Source organism: Colobus angolensis, unplaced genomic scaffold, assembly GCF_000951035.1.
Source record: "Colobus angolensis palliatus isolate OR3802 unplaced genomic scaffold, Cang.pa_1.0 Scaffold162, whole genome shotgun sequence".
In the NCBI taxonomy this organism is placed as follows: Eukaryota; Metazoa; Chordata; class Mammalia; order Primates; family Cercopithecidae; genus Colobus; species Colobus angolensis.
Genome location: NW_012114733.1, coordinates 3,738,342 through 3,756,126, shown reverse-complemented (window position 1 = coordinate 3,756,126; position 17,785 = coordinate 3,738,342). Strand labels below are relative to the sequence as shown.

At 44.1% G+C, this 17,785-nt stretch overlaps 1 protein-coding gene across 1 annotated transcript in view; it reads right to left on the bottom strand.

Annotated features, from left to right (window-relative positions):
- GLDC (glycine dehydrogenase (decarboxylating)) overlaps positions 1-17,785 on the bottom strand; it is a 140,232-nt gene that overhangs the window by 72,145 nt on the left and 50,302 nt on the right. The window contains exons 7-12 of the mRNA XM_011937357.1: positions 16,946-17,093; positions 16,382-16,578; positions 13,937-14,033; positions 7,072-7,177; positions 4,239-4,378; positions 2,622-2,702 (exon numbers count right to left, since the gene is read on the bottom strand). Of these exons, the coding sequence (XP_011792747.1) occupies positions 2,622-2,702; positions 4,239-4,378; positions 7,072-7,177; positions 13,937-14,033; positions 16,382-16,578; positions 16,946-17,093 (769 nt within the window). The remainder of the gene's footprint in view (positions 1-2,621; positions 2,703-4,238; positions 4,379-7,071; positions 7,178-13,936; positions 14,034-16,381; positions 16,579-16,945; positions 17,094-17,785) is intronic.

The window sequence follows — 17,785 nt, the reverse complement described above, 5'->3', positions numbered from 1 at the left end:
ATTTACCTGGTCGCACCTGCGGAACACCCCCGACACGCCCGTGCCCCGCCTATTGCCCTCCCACTCCTAGAAAAGCCGCTCTCCGCCAGTGAGCCACGCGGCCTTCCTGAGTCCTCACTCCTGTCGGGATGTCAGGACTGTGAGAACTCTGTCCGAGAGCCCCACCGGGGGACTCTGCCGGCCTCCTTTGCCAGAGGCTGACAGACTTCTCCCTACCCACCTTCTTTCCCTGAAGCTAGGTGACCAAAATAAACTTGCAGTTTTTGCTCCTACACTTGCCTACCTGCTGGTTCTTTTGTGCCCACTTGGCTGGTCTTAGAAAAACAAATCAGTCAGATCAAGACCATCCTGGCTAACATGGTGAAACCCCATCTTTACTAAAAATACAAAAAAATTAGCCGGGCTTGTTGGCGGGCGCCTGTAGTCCCAGCTACTTGGGAGGCTGAGGCAGGAGAATGGTGTGAACCTGAGAGGCGGAGCTTGCAATGAGCTGAGATCATGCTGCTGCACTCCAGCCTGGGCAATAGAGCAAGACTCCACCTCAAAAAAAAGAAAATACAGGCGCTAATCTGCATGACCTTGGATCTGGCCATGGTTTCTTAAATTGACACCAAAGGAATAAACAATAAACATACAAAAAATTAGATAAATTGAATTTCTATAAAATTTGAAATGTGTGTACATCAAGGAACAGTATCAAGAAAGTTAAGAGACTACTCACAGAATGGAAGAAAATATATGTAAGTCATATATCTGATAAGGGTTGAATATCCAGAATATATAATTAATACATGGCTTGATCCTCATTCCTCACCAGGCTAATAATATGACTAATACAGATTGAATACTTGTCCCCTCCAGATCTCAGGGTGAAATGTGATCCCCAATGTTGAAGATGGGCTTGGTGCTGTCTTCACAATAATGAGTGAGTTCTCACTCTACTAGTTCCCATGAGAACTGATGAGAAATGATTGCTAAAAAGAGCCTGGCACCTCCCTCCTCTCTCTTTTCCTTTTTCTTTCACCATGTGATGCCTGCTCCCCTTCCCCTTCTTCCACGAGAGGAAGCTTCCTGAAACCCTCACCAGAAACAGATGCTTCTTGCACAGCACACCCTGCAGAACCATGAGCCAAATAAACCTCTTTTATTTATAAATTACTTAGCCTCAGGTACCCCAATGCAAATGAACTAAAACAATGGCCCTCTTGACCCCTTAGTGATGCTCCAGAAACATTTCTGAAATGCATGAACCAAATTTAACCACCGATTAAATTTAGTGCAGAGTTCTACAGAGAAAGAGCTAACTCAGTCCTGTTTACTAATTGAGCTTTAAAAGAGAACACTGTGATGCTTCTTTGATGATTTATGAATGTTATCTGTTATAACCCTTTGAAGTCCTCTCTCAAAGAGGGCACAGATAAGCAAGGCAGCACCACTCAGCACTCTGGAAGGTATTTCTACTTCCTTTCATCTATCCATTTAACAAATATTTACTTAGTGATTAATACACACCAAGCAGTGTAGGCTGTTGTGATTAACACCTTGCCATACGTCTAGGTAGCTACTGTCTGCTCTCTTTCACTCTCATCCCATGGAATAGTAACCCTTCTCTTGCTTGTCCCTGCTTCTTCATATTTTAGAAAGCAACTAATTACACTGAACTGTTTATAACTTTCATGTACTCCCTTTCCCAGCCTTTGTGACTGCTTTCTCCAGTGTCTAGAACACTGGGACCCCATCTTCCTTTCCCTCTATTGTGCCATCTTGGTCTAGATAACTCCTGCTCATCTTGTTGGTAAGGAGCTCATCCTGTGAGCTCCCAGAACATCTTCACACATCACCCACCTGGATTCTAATCTTAAGCTTGTCTGAATCCCTAATAAACTGTAAGCTCCATGAGGACAAGAAGCATGTCTAATTCACCACTGTGTCCTCAGGGCCTAGCATAGCACCTGACACATATTGGGTCCTCAATAAATATGTATTAAATGAATATCATAGTTTTCCAATGAATGACATAACCAAGATACCAATGTCTTGCATCTTTATATTAGAGGCAGTTTCTTTCTTTTTTCTTTTTTTTTTCTGAGATGGAGTTTTGCTCTTGTTGCCCAGGCTAGAGTGCAATGGTGCGATCTCAGCTCACTGCAACCTCCGCCTCCCAGGTTCAAGTGATTCTCCCGCCTCAGCCTCCCGAGTAGCTGGGATTACAGGTATGCACCACCATGCCTGGATAATTTTGTATTTTTAGTTGAGACAGGGTTTCTCCATGTTGGTCAGGCTGGTCTCGAACTCCTGACCTCAGGTGATCCATCCCCCACCTTGATCTCCCAAAGTGCTGGGATTACAGTAGTGAGCCACCACGCCCAGCCTAGAGGCACATTCAATGAAACACCATTAACAATCTTTCCAACTAGCCTGGCTGCGTAATACTGGCTGAAGCCCTACAGCAGTGACCTCCAGCTGTCAGCAGTGACCAGCAAGCGACAATCAGTGGAATAATTTTAACAAGCTACCAGTGTCACACTTGGGCCCCTTCTCCCTCACACTCAGGGGAAAAGCTACCTTTGCTACCACCTCTAATAGCCATGACGGGGAATGCATGCTTTTATTTTACTTACTGCCGATGACTCACAACCAAAGATCCACAACAAATCGTCCAGATCTTTTTCATTGACTGTTTCATCAAGAGAAATACCAAGCTACAGAAACAAAAACAAAATGGAAAACATCAACTCTAAACTCCAAGATCACTGGAGGAATCCCAAGAGAGGTCAAAGGGGAGAAATCCCATCATTCCAAAATATCAGGGTACAATTATATCCAAGCTAAGGCTTAGAGGAAGGTGGCTACACCAGTCCTAGGCTTCCCAAGGCTTCGCGTTTTGCCAGCCACCTCTGAACTCTAACATTCCATGGCTTCAGGACACTCCTTTTGAAGCTAGACATGCTTATCTTTTTCTTCCCTTAACCTACTTTACTGTATCAGTTATCAGAGTCTTTATCTTAAAGTCAGTCATACTGTGAAGAGAGGAGTATTATTGTGGGGACAAGAAAGCGAGATCAGACTGTTACTGTGTCTATATAGAAAGAAGCAGACATAAGAGACTCCATTTTGTTCTGTATTTGAGATGCTGTTAATCTGTGACCCTACCCCCAACCTTGTCCTTGCAAGAGTGACTCCTTGTCCTTGCTGTGGTGACTCAAAGTTTAAAGGATTTGGGGCTGTGCAGGGTGTGTTTTCTTAAACAAGTGCCTGAAGGCGGTATGCTTGTGAAAAGTCATCACCATTCTCTTAATTTCAAGTACCCAGGGACACATACACTGCCAAATGTCGCAGGGACCTCTGCCTAGGAAAGCCAGGTATTGTCCAAGGTTTCTCCCCATGTGATAGTCTGAAATATGGCCTCGTGGGAAGGGAAAGACCTGATCGTCCGCCAGCCTGACACCCGTGAAGGGTCTGTGCTGAGAAGGACTAGTGTAGAGGAAAGAAGGCCTCTTGGCAGTTGAGATAGAGAAAAGCATCTGTCTCCTGCCTGTCCCTGGGCAATGGAACATCTCGGTGTAAAACCCGATTGTATGTTCTATTTACTAAGATGGGAGAAAACCGCCTTAGGGCGAAAGGTGTGACTTGCTGGCACAATGCTGCTCTTTATGCACTAAAAAGGTTTATGGAGATGTTTGCATATGTATATCAAGGCACAGCACTTTTCCTTAAACTCATTCATGTCACAGAGATCTTTATTCATATGTCTTACTGCTGACCTTCTCCCTAAGATGATCCTATTATCCTGCACATCCCTTTTTCTAAGATGGTAAAGATAATGATCAATAAATACTGAGGGAACTCAGAGACCGGTGCCGGCGTGGGTCCCCTGGGCCCACTTTTTCTTTCTCTTTATTTGTCTCTGTGTCTCATTTCTTTTCTCAAGTCTCTCGTTCCACCTAACGAGAAACACCCACAGGTGTGGAGGGGCAGGCCACCCCTTCAATTATAAGCAAAATATGTGCATTTCAGTCCCACATATGAAAACACAAAGTCTAAAAGAAAGCAAAGGGTGAATGATCCTTTACTGAAAAGATCACAGTATTGCATATTGTAAACAACACTTGTTCATGAAAAAATAGACTGTGCCTAAAGTTTTACTTTTGATTTTTTAAAAACAAAGAGAAAAGCTTTTAATGAGAAGGGATGTGAAAATTTGAAAAACTGGTAAAAATACTGATAATTTGACTTACCGTGCCATCCTCAAAGAGCCGAAAATTGATCTGCCGCTGAGCAGCCCTGCCCAAGACCTCCTTCACTGAGCAGCCACACTGAATCTTCAAGGTATCAAAGAACAGGTCATGCTGGAGTTGATGCCCTGCTCGCTTGAGACCTACGCAAGATAGGAGAACCCCCAATCTCTGATATAGAAACCTGCTCCTCAGCCATTGACATGTCACAGAATAATAGAGATAAATTCTACTAGACTCTTGCTGGTCCTGGGGAGTGCTTTGGTGACTGCTTTTTAAAAAACTAAACATGTGGCCGGGCACAGTGGCTCAAGCCTGTAATCCCAGCACTTTGGGAGGCCGAGACGGGCAGATCACGAGGTCAGGAGATCGAGACCATCCTGGCTAACACGGTGAAACCCTGTCTTTACTAAAAATTCAAAAAAAAAACTAGCCGGGCGAGGTGGCGGAGGCCTGTAGTCCCAGCTACTCGGGAGGCTGAGGTAGGAGAATGGCGTGAACCTGGGAGGCGGAGCTTGCAGTGAGCTGATATCCGGCCACTGCACTCCAGCCTGGGCGACAGAGCGAGACTCCGTCTCAAAAAAAAAAAACTAAACTAAACATGTTTATTATTACGCTGTAGAAAATTATGAAATACATATTAAAGAGTAAGGAAAATCACCATACCATTGCATTACTGCTTACATTTTGGTGTATTATTTCTCAAGAAATGGGGGAGCAGGTAATATCAGATATATATATCCTTTTTTTTGTTTTCCTTGAGATGGAGATGGAGTCTCGCTCTGTCGCCCAGGCTGGAGTGCAGTGGCCGGATCTCAGCTCACTGCAAGCCCCGCCGCCCGAGTTCATGCCATTCTCCTGCCTCAGCCTCCCGAGTAGCTGGGACTACAGGCGCCCGTCACTATGCCCAGCTAATTTTTTTAGTAGAGACGGGGTTTCTCCGTGTTGGCCAGGATGGTCTCGATCTCCTGACCTCATGATCTGCCTGCCTCAGCCTCCCAAAGTGCCAGGATTACAGGCATGAGCCACCGCACCCGGCCTTTTTTTTTTTTTTTAGAGATAGGGTCTCACTCTGTTGTCCCGGGTGAAATGCAGTGGTACGATCATAGCTGATTGCATCCTCAAACTCCTGGGCTCAAGCTCATGCAATCCTCTTGTCTCAGCCTCCCAAGTAACTGGGATCAAGGGCTCATGCCACCACACCCGGCTAATAATTTTTTTTAATTTTTGAAGACAATGATCTTGCCATGTTGCCCAGGCTGGCCTTGAACTCTGGGACTCAAGCAATTCTCCCACCTCAGCCTCTAGAAATGATGGGATTATAGGTGTGAACAACCACACCTGGTCTCATCTATACTTTCCTATAGATTACTATCTTAAATCATTTTTAATGGCTGTATAATAGTCAAACATATGGATGCACCACGATTGAATCACTTTTTTTTTTTTTTTTTGAGAGATGGAGTCTCACTCTGTCCCCCAGGATGGAGTACAGTGGAGTGATCTCAGCTCACTGCAACCTCCGCTTCCAGGTTCAAGTGATTCTCCTGCCTCAGCCTCCCGAGTAGCTGGGACTACAGGTGTGTGCCACCACACCGAGCTGATTTTTGTATTTTCAGTAGAGACAGGGTTTCACTATGTTGGCCAGGCTGCTCTTGAACTCCTGACCTCAAGTGATCCACCTGCGTCAGCCTCCCAGAGTGCTAGGATTACAGATGTGAGCCACTGTGCCTGGCCTACTTTTGTTTTTTATAGAGATGTGGTCTCGCTCTTGCCCACGCTGGTCTTGAACTCCTGGCCTCAAGCAATTCTCCTGGCTCAGCCTCCAGACTAGCTGAAATTACAGACACGAGTAACCATGTCCAACTCACTACACAGCAGCATTCTTCTGATTGTCATTGTAACAGGATAAATACTAGTTTATTGCTTTATTTTATATCTCTTTCATTAATAGTGAGGCTAAAATTCTATGTCTATTGGCCATTTATTTGTATACTTATTTCTTTTAAAATTACATTTAATGTCTTTTGCCTATTTTTCTATTAAGGTGCTCATCCTTCTTATATGTTTGGGGCTGGTGGGAGAGTAAGAGTCCTATATATTAAAAATATCACAGCTTGCCAGGAATAAAAGAGAAAAAAATGTTAACACTTAGTCTAGGCCAGGCATGGTGGCTCACACCTGTAATCCCAGCACTTTGAGAGGCTGAGATGGATGGATCACTTGAGGTCAGGAGTTCGAGACCAGCCTGGAAAACATGGCAAAGCCCTGTCTCTACCAAAAATACAAAAATTAGCCAGACGTGGTGGCATGTACCTTAATCCCAGTTACCTGAGAGGCTGACGCAGGACAATCACTTGAATCCGGGAGGCGGAGGTTATAGTGAGCCGAGATCGTGACACTGCACTCCAGCCTGGGAGACAGGCAGAGCAAGTCTCCATCAAGCAAGCAAGCAAGCAAGCAAACAAGCAAGAAAGAAAGAAAACAAGAAAGCAAGCAAGCAAGTAAAAAAGAAAGAAAGCAAGAAAAACGAAAGAAAAGCAAGAAAAAGAAAGAAAGAAAGAAAACAAGAAAGCAAGCAAGCAAGTAAAAAAGAAAGCAAGAAAAAGGAAAGAAAAGCAAGAAAAAGCAAGAAAGAAAGCAAGAAAACAAGAAAAGAAAGAAAGAAAGAAAACAACAACAAAATACTCAATCATAGGTGTTGAAAGTATTTTTCCTGGTTTCTCATTTGACTTAATTTTGCATACAGTATTGGAGATGCAATATTTCCAATTTTACTTACTCAACTTTATCAATTTTATTATGTCCAAATGTTATAGACAGATTACCAACTCACCTTCCGACAAAATCAAAGTGGCATTATGTACCCTCCTAGCAATATGCTCCAGCCCATGAGAACCATGGTAGATTGCAAACATGGCAGCCATATTCGCCAAGAGGGCCTAAAAGATAAGAACATTTAAAGAATCATTTAAAGAATCACGTGATGGAGGACAATTAGTGGGAGGGAGTAATTACCTGACTTGGGATGCCAAAACTGAAGACAGGGACAAAACAAAATGATCAGATTTCCTACATTCTTTGATAGTTGTGGACAATTAATGTATAATCTGCCTGACTACCTGAAGGGAACTAGCATCCAAGACACCCTGGAGTTATTACTATACTAAACCTTCACATTTGACCATTACAAAGGGCTTCTTCTATGCAAAGAAATCATGTCACCCTTAAGGGCAAAGATCACACTACCATCAGATATTGAGAAGCAATATTTAATGTTGGAAGACAGTGAAGCAATAAAGATCTCAGGGAGAAAAAGTGAGATCTGAGAATTTTACACTCAATCAGGCAATTCTTCAAGAATAAAAAGGAACGGCCGGGCGCAGTGGCTCAAACCTGTAATCCCAGCACTTTGGGAGGCTGAGACGGGTGGATCACGAGGTCAGGAGGTCGAGATCATCCTGGCTAACACGGTGAAACCCTGTCTCTACTAAAAAATATAAAAAATTAGCCGGGCGAGGTGGCGGGCGCCTGTAGTCCCAGCTACTCGGGAGGCCGAGGCAGGAGAATGGCGCGAACTCGGGAGGCGGAGCTTGCAGTGAGCTGAGATCGGGCCACTGCACTCCAACCTGGGCGACTGAGCAAGACTCCGTCTCAAAAAAAAAGAAAAAAAAAGAATAAAAAGGAACAAGCAATTTTCAAACATTGAAGAACTTCAGGAATAAAATTCTCCTAAGACCTTAAATAAAACACTAGAGGCTGAACTTCTGCCAACCAAGAGTTGAATGGAGAATTTGTGGCAAAGGACTGGCAAAAATGGAAATGTGCACTTCAGCTGGGAGCAGTGTGGTGTGCAATTGTAGACCCAGTGACTCCAGAAGCCGAGATGGATCACTTGAACCCAGGAGTCTGGGGTTACAGTGACCTATGATTGCGCCACTGGACTCCAGCCTGGTTGACAACGCAAAACCCTGTTTCTGCACAATACAACTGATGTTCAATACTGAGTCCATTTTGTTAGGTACATCTTTTTTTCTGCTAGACTGCTAGAGGAAATCTCTATGGAGCCAATGCAAAATAAGAAACAGTTTCCAAAGGTGAAGTCAGCAGACAATGAAGTAAATGAGGAGACAGAAATATCAGAAAACACGGAAATAGGTGTTCTTGTACTTCTTGTACTAAAAGTCCTAGACAAAGTGTAAATACTCTTGTGAACTGCTTACAACAATCAGAAATAGGCTGGGTGCGGTGGCTCACGCCTGTATTCCCAGCACTTTGGGAGGCCGAGGCAGGTGGATCACGAGGTCAGGAGTTCAAGACCAGCCTGGCCAAGATGCTGAAACCCCATCTCTACTAAAAATACAAAAAAATTAGCTGGGCATGGTGGCGGGTGCCTGTAGTCCCAGCCACTCAGGGGGCTGAAGCAGAGAATTGCTTGAACCTGGGAAGCAGAGCTTGCAGTGAGCCGAGATCGCACCACTGCAATCCTGCCTGGGGGACACAGCGAGACTCATCTAAAACAAACAAACAAACAAACAAAAAAATCAGAAATAAATACAGAAAATCCACAGCACTTTACAACTGTGGAGAAGGAAAGGCTGAGGTAAAGATTCTGTGACACACTGTGCCCAAATGCTCATGGCTGTGTTGCTGGGGAACAGAAACTCAGGCCTGACATTCACAGAATGCCCTGGAAGCCTCCACCACCATATTGTAGAGGTTGGTTCATGTCTCTTTTTAATCTAGAGATCATTCCTTCCATAATCAGAAGGCTATATCACACGGCTGAACAACACATTGATGAGAAGTGTAAAACCACTTTTTATAAACTTCAAAGGGCATTAGAATATCAAAAGAAGAACCAAGAAATTAAAATAGAGACCAAGAAAATGACAATTTCTTCCACACATTGGACAAACTTAAAAATACAATGGGCTTGAATCGGTGGCTTACGCCTGTAATTCCAAGACTTTAGGAGGCTAAGGTGGGAGGATTGCTTTAGCCCAGGAGTTCAAGATGAGCAAGAAGAACATAGCAAGACCCCATCTCTAAAATAAATAAATAAAATAACAATAATACAATTAAGGTACTTAAAAGCATCAAAAGCTAATGAATGCTCAAAATCATTAGTTATTAGGGAAATACAAAACAAAACCACAATGAGATTATCACTTCACATCCAAAAGGATGGCTATAACAAAGGATAGGCAGTAATAAGCACTGGTGAAAATACGGACAAATTAGAATATTCATATGCTGCTGGTAGGAAAGTAAAATAATGCAGCCACTTTGGAAAATGTCTGGAAGTTCCTCAAAATGTTAAATGTAGAGTTATATGACCCAGCAATTTCACGGCTAGGAATATACCCAAGAGAACTGAAAACATTACATCCACACAAAAATTTACACAGAAATGTTCACAGCAAGCTTATTTAAAACACTCCAAATGTTTACCAATTGATGAATGGATAAACAAAATGTGGCATGTCCAAACAATGGGATGTTACCCAGCCATAGAAAAGAATTAAGTACACATTCATGCTACAATATGGATGAACCTTGAAAACCTGATACCAAAGAAGCCAGGTACAAAAGGCCACACGTTGTATGATCCCATTTATGTGAATATTCAGAATAGGCAAATCCAGGGAGACAGAAAGTAGAATAGCAGTTGCCAGGGGCTATAGGAAGAGGAGAGGGATGAGGAGTGATTACTTCATAGGACTGGAATTTATTTTGGGGGCAATAAAAATATTCTGACATTAAATACTGGTGATAGTTGCACAACCTTGTAAATATAATAAAAGCCACTGAGCTGTATACTTGCAATGGGTGAAACTTATGGTGAGTTACATCTCAATAAAAAAACTAATAAAGCATAAATTACTCCTTACTACACCTGACTTTAGAAAAGCCAACAAGGCTGGACTCAGTGGCTCACACCAGTGATCCCAACACTTTGGGAGACCGAGGCAGGAGGAGCGCTTGAGACCTGGAGATCAAGACTAGCCTGGGCAACAAAGTAAGACTCCCATCTCTATTTTAGAAAGATTTTTATGTTAAAAATAAGAACAGCTAATGAAAGAGCTGCTCATTGTGGTAGAAGCAAAGAAATAAGAGAATATAAAGAACAGAACATAATGAAAATTCAGACATCTGTAGTAACACCACAAATTTATAGAAAAATTGTTTCTTTTCCTTTTTGTTTTGTAGAGGTGGGGTCTGGTTCTGTCATCCAGGCTGGGGTGCAGTGGCATGATCACAGCTCACTGCAGCCTGGACCTTCCAGGGTCAAGCAATCCTCCCACCTCAGCCTCCTGAGTAGCTGGGATACAGGTGTGCACCACAATGCCTGGCTAATTTTTGTACTTTTTTGTAAAGACAGCAGTCTCACTATGTTGCCTGGGATAGATATGAACTGCTGGACTCAAGCAGTCCTCCTGCCTTGGCCTCCCAAAGTGTTGAGATTACAGGTGTGAGCCATCACACCCTGTTTTTTTGGTTTTGTTTTAGAATGGGGCCTGTTGAGCCAGAATAGGCTCAGAGAGACTCCCTAGAGAAAATTTTATTTAAAAAAGAATTCATTAACACACTTTCAGAGTAAAAAAGCGTTATATACCCCATCAATGATGCAAAACTAAGAGTGGACCCCCCAGTGCCAAGACAGAAGAACAAGAGTGAGAAGAATGTGGAACAGCTGCTACAACAGAAGATGCGGGTCGAAGACCTACAGCACAAAAGGAGCAACTCAAAAGACACCAGTCATCTCCTGACAAAACAGGGAGACTTGCGTGCTTACAAAGAGTGAAACTGCAGTTATGAGTAATTCTTTTATGCAATCAATTATGAAAAGACACATATGCAGTGAATTAGACAATGAAGAGTTAGAAGATCATCAAAATAAGAGGATGAAAATCACACAAGCTGGAGTATGGCCATCTCCAGGGCAAACATTTTAACAATTGCTGGAAAAGATACAGACGTTTCAACCCAAGTTAAATAATAAATTATCAGCTATACATGAACTGGAAGAAATTAAGCTACAGGAACATAAGGCTGGGCACAATGGCTCATCCCTGTAATCCCAGCACTTTGGGAGGCTAAGGTGGGTGGATCACCTGAGGCCAGGAGTTCGAGACCAGCCTGGCCAGCATGGTGAAACCCCATCTCTACTAAAAATACAAAAAATATTAGCCAGGCATGGTGGTGGGTGCCTGTAATCCCAGCTATTCAGGAGACTGAGGCAGAAGTATCGCTTGAACCCGGGAGGCGGAGGTTTCAGTGAGCTGAGATCGCACCACTGCACTCCAGCCTGGTTGACAGAGCAAGAGTCTATCTCAAAAAACAAACAAACAAACCAAAAAACAAAAACACAAATAAATAAATAAAGAACAGCTTGCTGTTTAACAGAGGAAAACTTGTGCCAACCAGCTTTCCTTCCTACGATACTGGAAGAGCTCTTATTTGAAAAGAGGTGGCACTTTCCTGAGGCAAAACATAATACAAAAGGACCAACTGAGGAAATGGCTCCAAAGACCCGTGGCTGCAGAACCAACTATAAGAAGATCTTATTGACCACTGCTTTCCTGGAGAAGCTTTTCAGAAGTGGTTCTAGATGCCAAAGCCCTGAGACGAAAGAGCACTATACCTCCCACTGAAGTATCTGTGATATCTCTCCCTGACACTTCATAGAAGAGATGCAATTACAATGGCCAGGCACGGTGGCTCATACCTATAATCCTATCACTATGGGAGGCCAAGATAGGATCATTGAGCTCAGGAGTTTGAGACCAACCTGAGCAACAAAGCGAGACCTCGTCTCTACAAACCTTTTTTTTTGAAAATCAGCTGGGTGTGGTGGAATGTACCCATAGTCCCAGCTACTTAGGAGGCTGAGGTTAGAGAATAATTTGAGCCCTGGAGGTTGAGGGTTGAGGCTGCAGTGAGCTATGACCATGCCACTGCTCTTCAGAATGGGCAACAGAGCAAGAATCTGTTTCAAGAAAAAAAAAAGAGGCCAGGTGCTATGGCTCACACCTATAACCCCAGTACTTTGGGGGGCCCAGGCAGGACCATCACTTGAGGTCAGGAGTTTGAGACCAGCCTGGCCAACATGATGAAACCCGCCTCTACTAAAAATACAAAAATTATCAGAGTGTGATGGCGTATGCCTGTAATTCCAGCTATTTAGGAGGCTGAGGCACAAGAACCACTTGAACCCAGGAGGCAGAGGTTGCAGTGAGCCAAGATTGCGCGACCCCACTCCAGCCTGGATGACGGAGAAACAAGACTCTGTCTCAAAGCAAAAAAAAAAAGAGAGAGAGATGTACTCAGAATGGATCCTATGCTCAGGAGTGGGCCTCCAACTGACCCTAGGGGTTGGCTGGGTTTCACAAACACGTCGACCTAAGCCCTGGAGCAACTTCAAGGAGCAGAACCCAGAACCCTGGTCAGAACCCAGGAAGCTCTTCCTGCCTTATCCCATCCTTTTAAAGAATGCCAGACATGCCCGGGTGCAGTGGCTCACATCTGTAATCCCAGTACTTTGGAAGACTGAGGTGGGTGGATCACGAGGTCAGGGGTTCAAGACCAACCTGGCCAAGACAGTGAAACCCTATCTCTACTAAAAATACAAAAACTAGCATGGCGTGGTGGCAGGTGCCTGTAATCCCAGTTACTCAGGAGGCTGAGGCAGGAGAATTGCTTGAACACGGGTAGCAGAGGTTGCAGTGAGCTGAGATTGCACCACTGCACTCTAGCCCAGGCGACCGAGTGAGACTCTGTCTCAAAAAAAAGAATGCCAGTCATAATCTCCAAGTAAGAGTGCCTCGTGACTACCACCATCCCCTCAAGCAGTCATCTCAAATGCCCTCACTTTGCCTTCCTCAACCCATTCCTGGAGAGGCTCCTTCTCAGCCCTAAGACAGGGTGTCTCAACTGTCACCCACAACAAACCTGGCCAGATGCCAAGAACACTAGAGACCCTGATATCCATCTTTCTATTTACATATATTTTAAGTGTATATGTAAAAGTGAAGAGTAGCCCCTTTTGTCCTTTCTTAAGCTTAGCCTACTCAGGACATGAAGATGTGATTACGGGTAAAATGAAACCAATAATGCCCTTTATTTTTTTAATATTAAAACATCTATGGTGAAGAGAATGCATAGGCAAAGGGTGTGCATAGAAAGAAGACCAGTAAAACATAGTGTATTTTTTTCAACTTTTTTTGTGGGGGGCAGGAGTTGGGGACATAGTCTCCCTCTGTCATTCAGGCTGGAGTGCAGTGGCATGATCATGGCTCACTGCAGCCTCAACCTCCCAGGTTCTGGTGATCCTCCTACCTGAGCCTCCTTAGCACCTGGAACTACAGGAGCATACTACCACTGCCAGCTAATTTATTTTATTTTATTTTTCTTAGAGACGGGGTTTTGCCATGTCGCCCAGGCGGGTTTCCAACTCTTGGGCTCCAGCAAACTGCCTGCCTTGGCCTCACAAAGTGCTGGGATTATAGGCATGAGCCACCGCACCCAATCAACCAGTATTTTGGTTCTCATAAGACAACGAGCCTTCTACACCAATAAGATCTTGCCATTTCTAGTGTGCTCACTGCTCAGGAGGTGGTGAATAAATGAATGAATGAATGAGTAGCTCATTTCTGTATATCATAAGGCATTCAGTAGTCAGGTCAGACGTGATTTACCTGAGCTGTACAGATGTTGCTGGTAGCTTTGTCTCTCCGGATGTGTTGCTCCCTGGTTTGAAGAGCAAGACGATACACTTCTTTCCCAGTGGTGTCTCTACACCAAGAATAAGGCATCCAGTTAGCACAGATAATCACAGCACTACAGGCTGCTATAAATAGAATTACTTCTTTCCTTCCCAGCTTGAAGTTAATTCAGCAAACGTACTTGGGTGCAAGTTCATAAAGAAACAATTTCTAAATGTTCCTCATCTAAACAGGATTACTGATTTTTTTTTTTTTTTTTGAGATAGTTTCACTCTTCTGCCCAGGCTGGAGTGCAATGGCGTGATCTCGGCTCACTGCAACCTCCATCTTCTGGTTTCAAGCAATTCTCCTACCTCAGCCTCCCGACACCATGCCTGGCTAATTTTTGTATTTTTAGTAGAGACATAGTTTCACCATGTTGGCCAGGCTGGTCTCAAACTCCTGGCCTCAGGTGATCCACCCGCCTCAGCCTCCCAAAGCACTGAGATTACAGGCATGAGCCACTGTGCCCAGCAGGATTACTGATTTTTAGATTGTACTCTGAGACACCAAGATATATACAATAAGTCTAGGAATTTTGAAAGAAATTTTTGCAGGAATTTCCCAGATGAATATAATAATGGTGATGGGGAGGATTAAGTTTCACTCTGAACTTCTCAGGAGACACAGGAAAAGTGGAAATAGCTGACGAAATTGAAAGGAGTTGGCTCTCTGTGGATTCTGCACCACAGATTCAACCAATCATGGGCTGAAAACATTTGAAAAAATAAAAAATAATACAATTAAAACTCACACAAATTTTATGAGCCGGGCACGGTGGCTCACGCCTATAATCCCAGCACTTTGCGGGGCCAAGGTGGGCGGATTACCTGAGGTCCAGAGTTCGAGACCAGCCTGGTCAACATGGTGAAACCCCATCTCTACTAAAAATACAAAAATTAGCCAGACATGGTGACAGGCACCTGTAATCCCAGTTACTCAGGAGGCTGAGGCTCAGGAATCACTTGAACCTGGGAGGCGGAGGTTGCAGTGAGCCAAGATCATATCACTGCACTCCAACCTGGGTGACAGTGAGATTCCGTCTCAAAAAAACAAAAATCACACAAATTTTTAAAAACAATACAGTGTAACAACTAGAGCATAACATTAGTGTTATAAGATGATTTAAAGTATACAGGGGCCAGGCATGGTGGCTCACACCTGTAATCCCAGCTTTTTGGGAGGCTGGGGTGGGCAGATCACTTGGGCCCTAAGACCACCCTGAGCAATATGGTGAAACTCTGTTTTTACAAAAAATTTTAAAAATTAGTTGGACACAGTGGCCATGTTTACACCACTGCACTCCAGCCTGGGTGACAGAGTGAGACTTGGTCTCAAAATAAATAAGTAAATAAATAAAATGTAAAAAAACACACACTTCACATTATCATCACATCATTCACTAATTCAGGCTACTCACGTTAAACTTCAGCTTTTATGAAAGATCAAAAAGATAATTTTTTCTCTAAATTTCCCCAGTAATAATCCTGGAATGCATCTAGGTCCCCCGCTCCTTTTTTTTCCTTCCTTTTTTTTTTTTGAGATGGAGTTTCACTCTGTCGCCCAAGCTGGGGTGCAGCGGCGCGATCTCGGGTCACTACAACCTCCACCTCCAGGGTTCAAGTGATTCTCCTGGCTCAGTCTCCTGAGTAGCTGGCACTACTCCCAGTAGTGGCGCCTGCCACCATGCCCAGCTAATTTTTGTGTTTTTAGTAGAGACAGGGTTTCACCATATTGGCCAGGCTGGTCTCAAACTCCTGACCTTGTGATCTGCCCAACTTGGCCTCCCAGAATGCTGGGATTACAGGTGTGAGCCACTGCACCCGGACCTTTTTTTTTTTTTTTTTTTTTTTTAAGGAACAAAGACTACTTCTGAACATCTACGTTTTTAATCTGAGAAGTTTCACCAGTGAGAAGCAATCGGGAAAGCACATTTGGAAATCTGGAAATTACTCAAATGGCCACGTGGCAGAAGCCTCTAGGAAGGAACGTGGAGCAAACTCAGTGTGTGCTTTGTAGTCTTTCAGCGCATTTGTCTTTACAGAGCCGTGTGGCATAATGCTTTTGAGAACAAAACTGTCTAAACACAAAACATGCCTAAAATATTTAGTCTTTCAAGGCTTCCATCAACCTAAGCAAATGCGTTATATGAATTCGATACATTATAAATTATACACAAATTTTTTCAAAACTTTACAAATGTACGGTATTTGAGAAGTACTAGCTCATACCCCAAACGGAATTGTTCTTCTGAATCTACGTTTCCTTGACTGACTCAACATGGCCCAGTTGAATTCAGATAGAAACCAACATCTGTGGTCAGAAGGAATCAAGCAAATCATAATCACAATAAAAGGAGAGAACCATGAGCCCCTTTACCTTGTCACCCCCACCATTCTTCCAGGCATCATTCTCACCAAGCTTTCTCGGACAGCAAAAAAGGCTGCGTGGGGTCCCCCATAGCCCAGTGGCACTCCAAATCTCTGTGAGCTGCCCAGGGCGATGTCTACCCCAAATTCTCCAGGTGGTCTCAAGATGCACAGAGCTAAAAGGTCAGTAGCACAGCAGGCCAGGCTCTAGAAAGGAAATGAGAGAAAAGAGAAAAGGAATAAGATCACTACCTTTCCCTGAGAGTAGTGGGAAAGTAGCAAATTATCTTAACTACAGGAAGACTGGCAGAGTATGTTCACATCCTGTGAACACCATTTGCTCATATTCATTCATTCATTCATTCAGTAAATATGTATTGAGTGCCCATGATGTGCCAGGAATCAGTGAACAGAACAAAGTTGCAGCAAGGAGGCAGGAAGGAGAGTTCTACCATCGCATGTGATAATGGTAAAGAAATTAAGGCACATGAAAAGACAGCAAGAGAGACAGGTAGACAGACAGATACAAGTTGGGATACACCTCCATGGACCCCCACAAGAAAGGTATGCCTACCCCACTCTGATGAGCTCTCTCCACGAGTTCCGTAAAGTCTTCCACCTTCCCCTCCGTGTCTGGGTACTGGAACAACACTCCGCTGACATCTTTTCCACTGAAGTCCATTTCACAGGGTAACTTCAGCTCAGTGAGGACTCCAGTGTATCTGGAAAGACAGACAACAAAGAAGAATCGTGCTTTTGGTTTACAAGGGAAAATTAATTAACTAACGCTTCTTTTTCAGTAAGACAGCATTCATTTTCTGTGCCCTCCCACAGTGGCCTCCCACCCCTGCCCCATCCCATCCCACACCAGGCCCCGCAGTGGTAACCACGTCACAGCAACTCAAGAGCATCCGACAGCTCTGCTTCTGTTCCTCTCTTCTATCCTATGACTCCCCTTTGCCTTTTCCTGTCACAATCTGCTCCTGAGAGAGACCCAGGAGCATTGCTTCCTAGGGCTAATGAGCCAATATTTGTAACAACAGAGCCATCGCCTCTTTCACCTGGGATCACTCTCAAGTGAATAGAAAACCATTAGTAAGACAAGGAGGGAGCAGAGCAGGTGCGGTGGCTCACGCCTGTAATCCCAGCACTTTGAGAGGCTGAGGTGAGTGGATCATGAGGTCAGGAGATCGAGACCATCCCGGCTAACACAGTGAAACCCTGTCTCTACTAAAAATACAAAAAAATTAGCCAGGCATGGTGGCAGGCGCCTGTAGTCCCGGCTATTCAGGAAGCTGAGGCAGGAGAATGGCATGAACCCGGGAGGTGGAGGTTGCAGTGAGCAGAGGTCGTGCCACTGCACTCCAGCCTGGGCGACACAGCGAGACTCATCTAAAACAAACAAACAAACAAA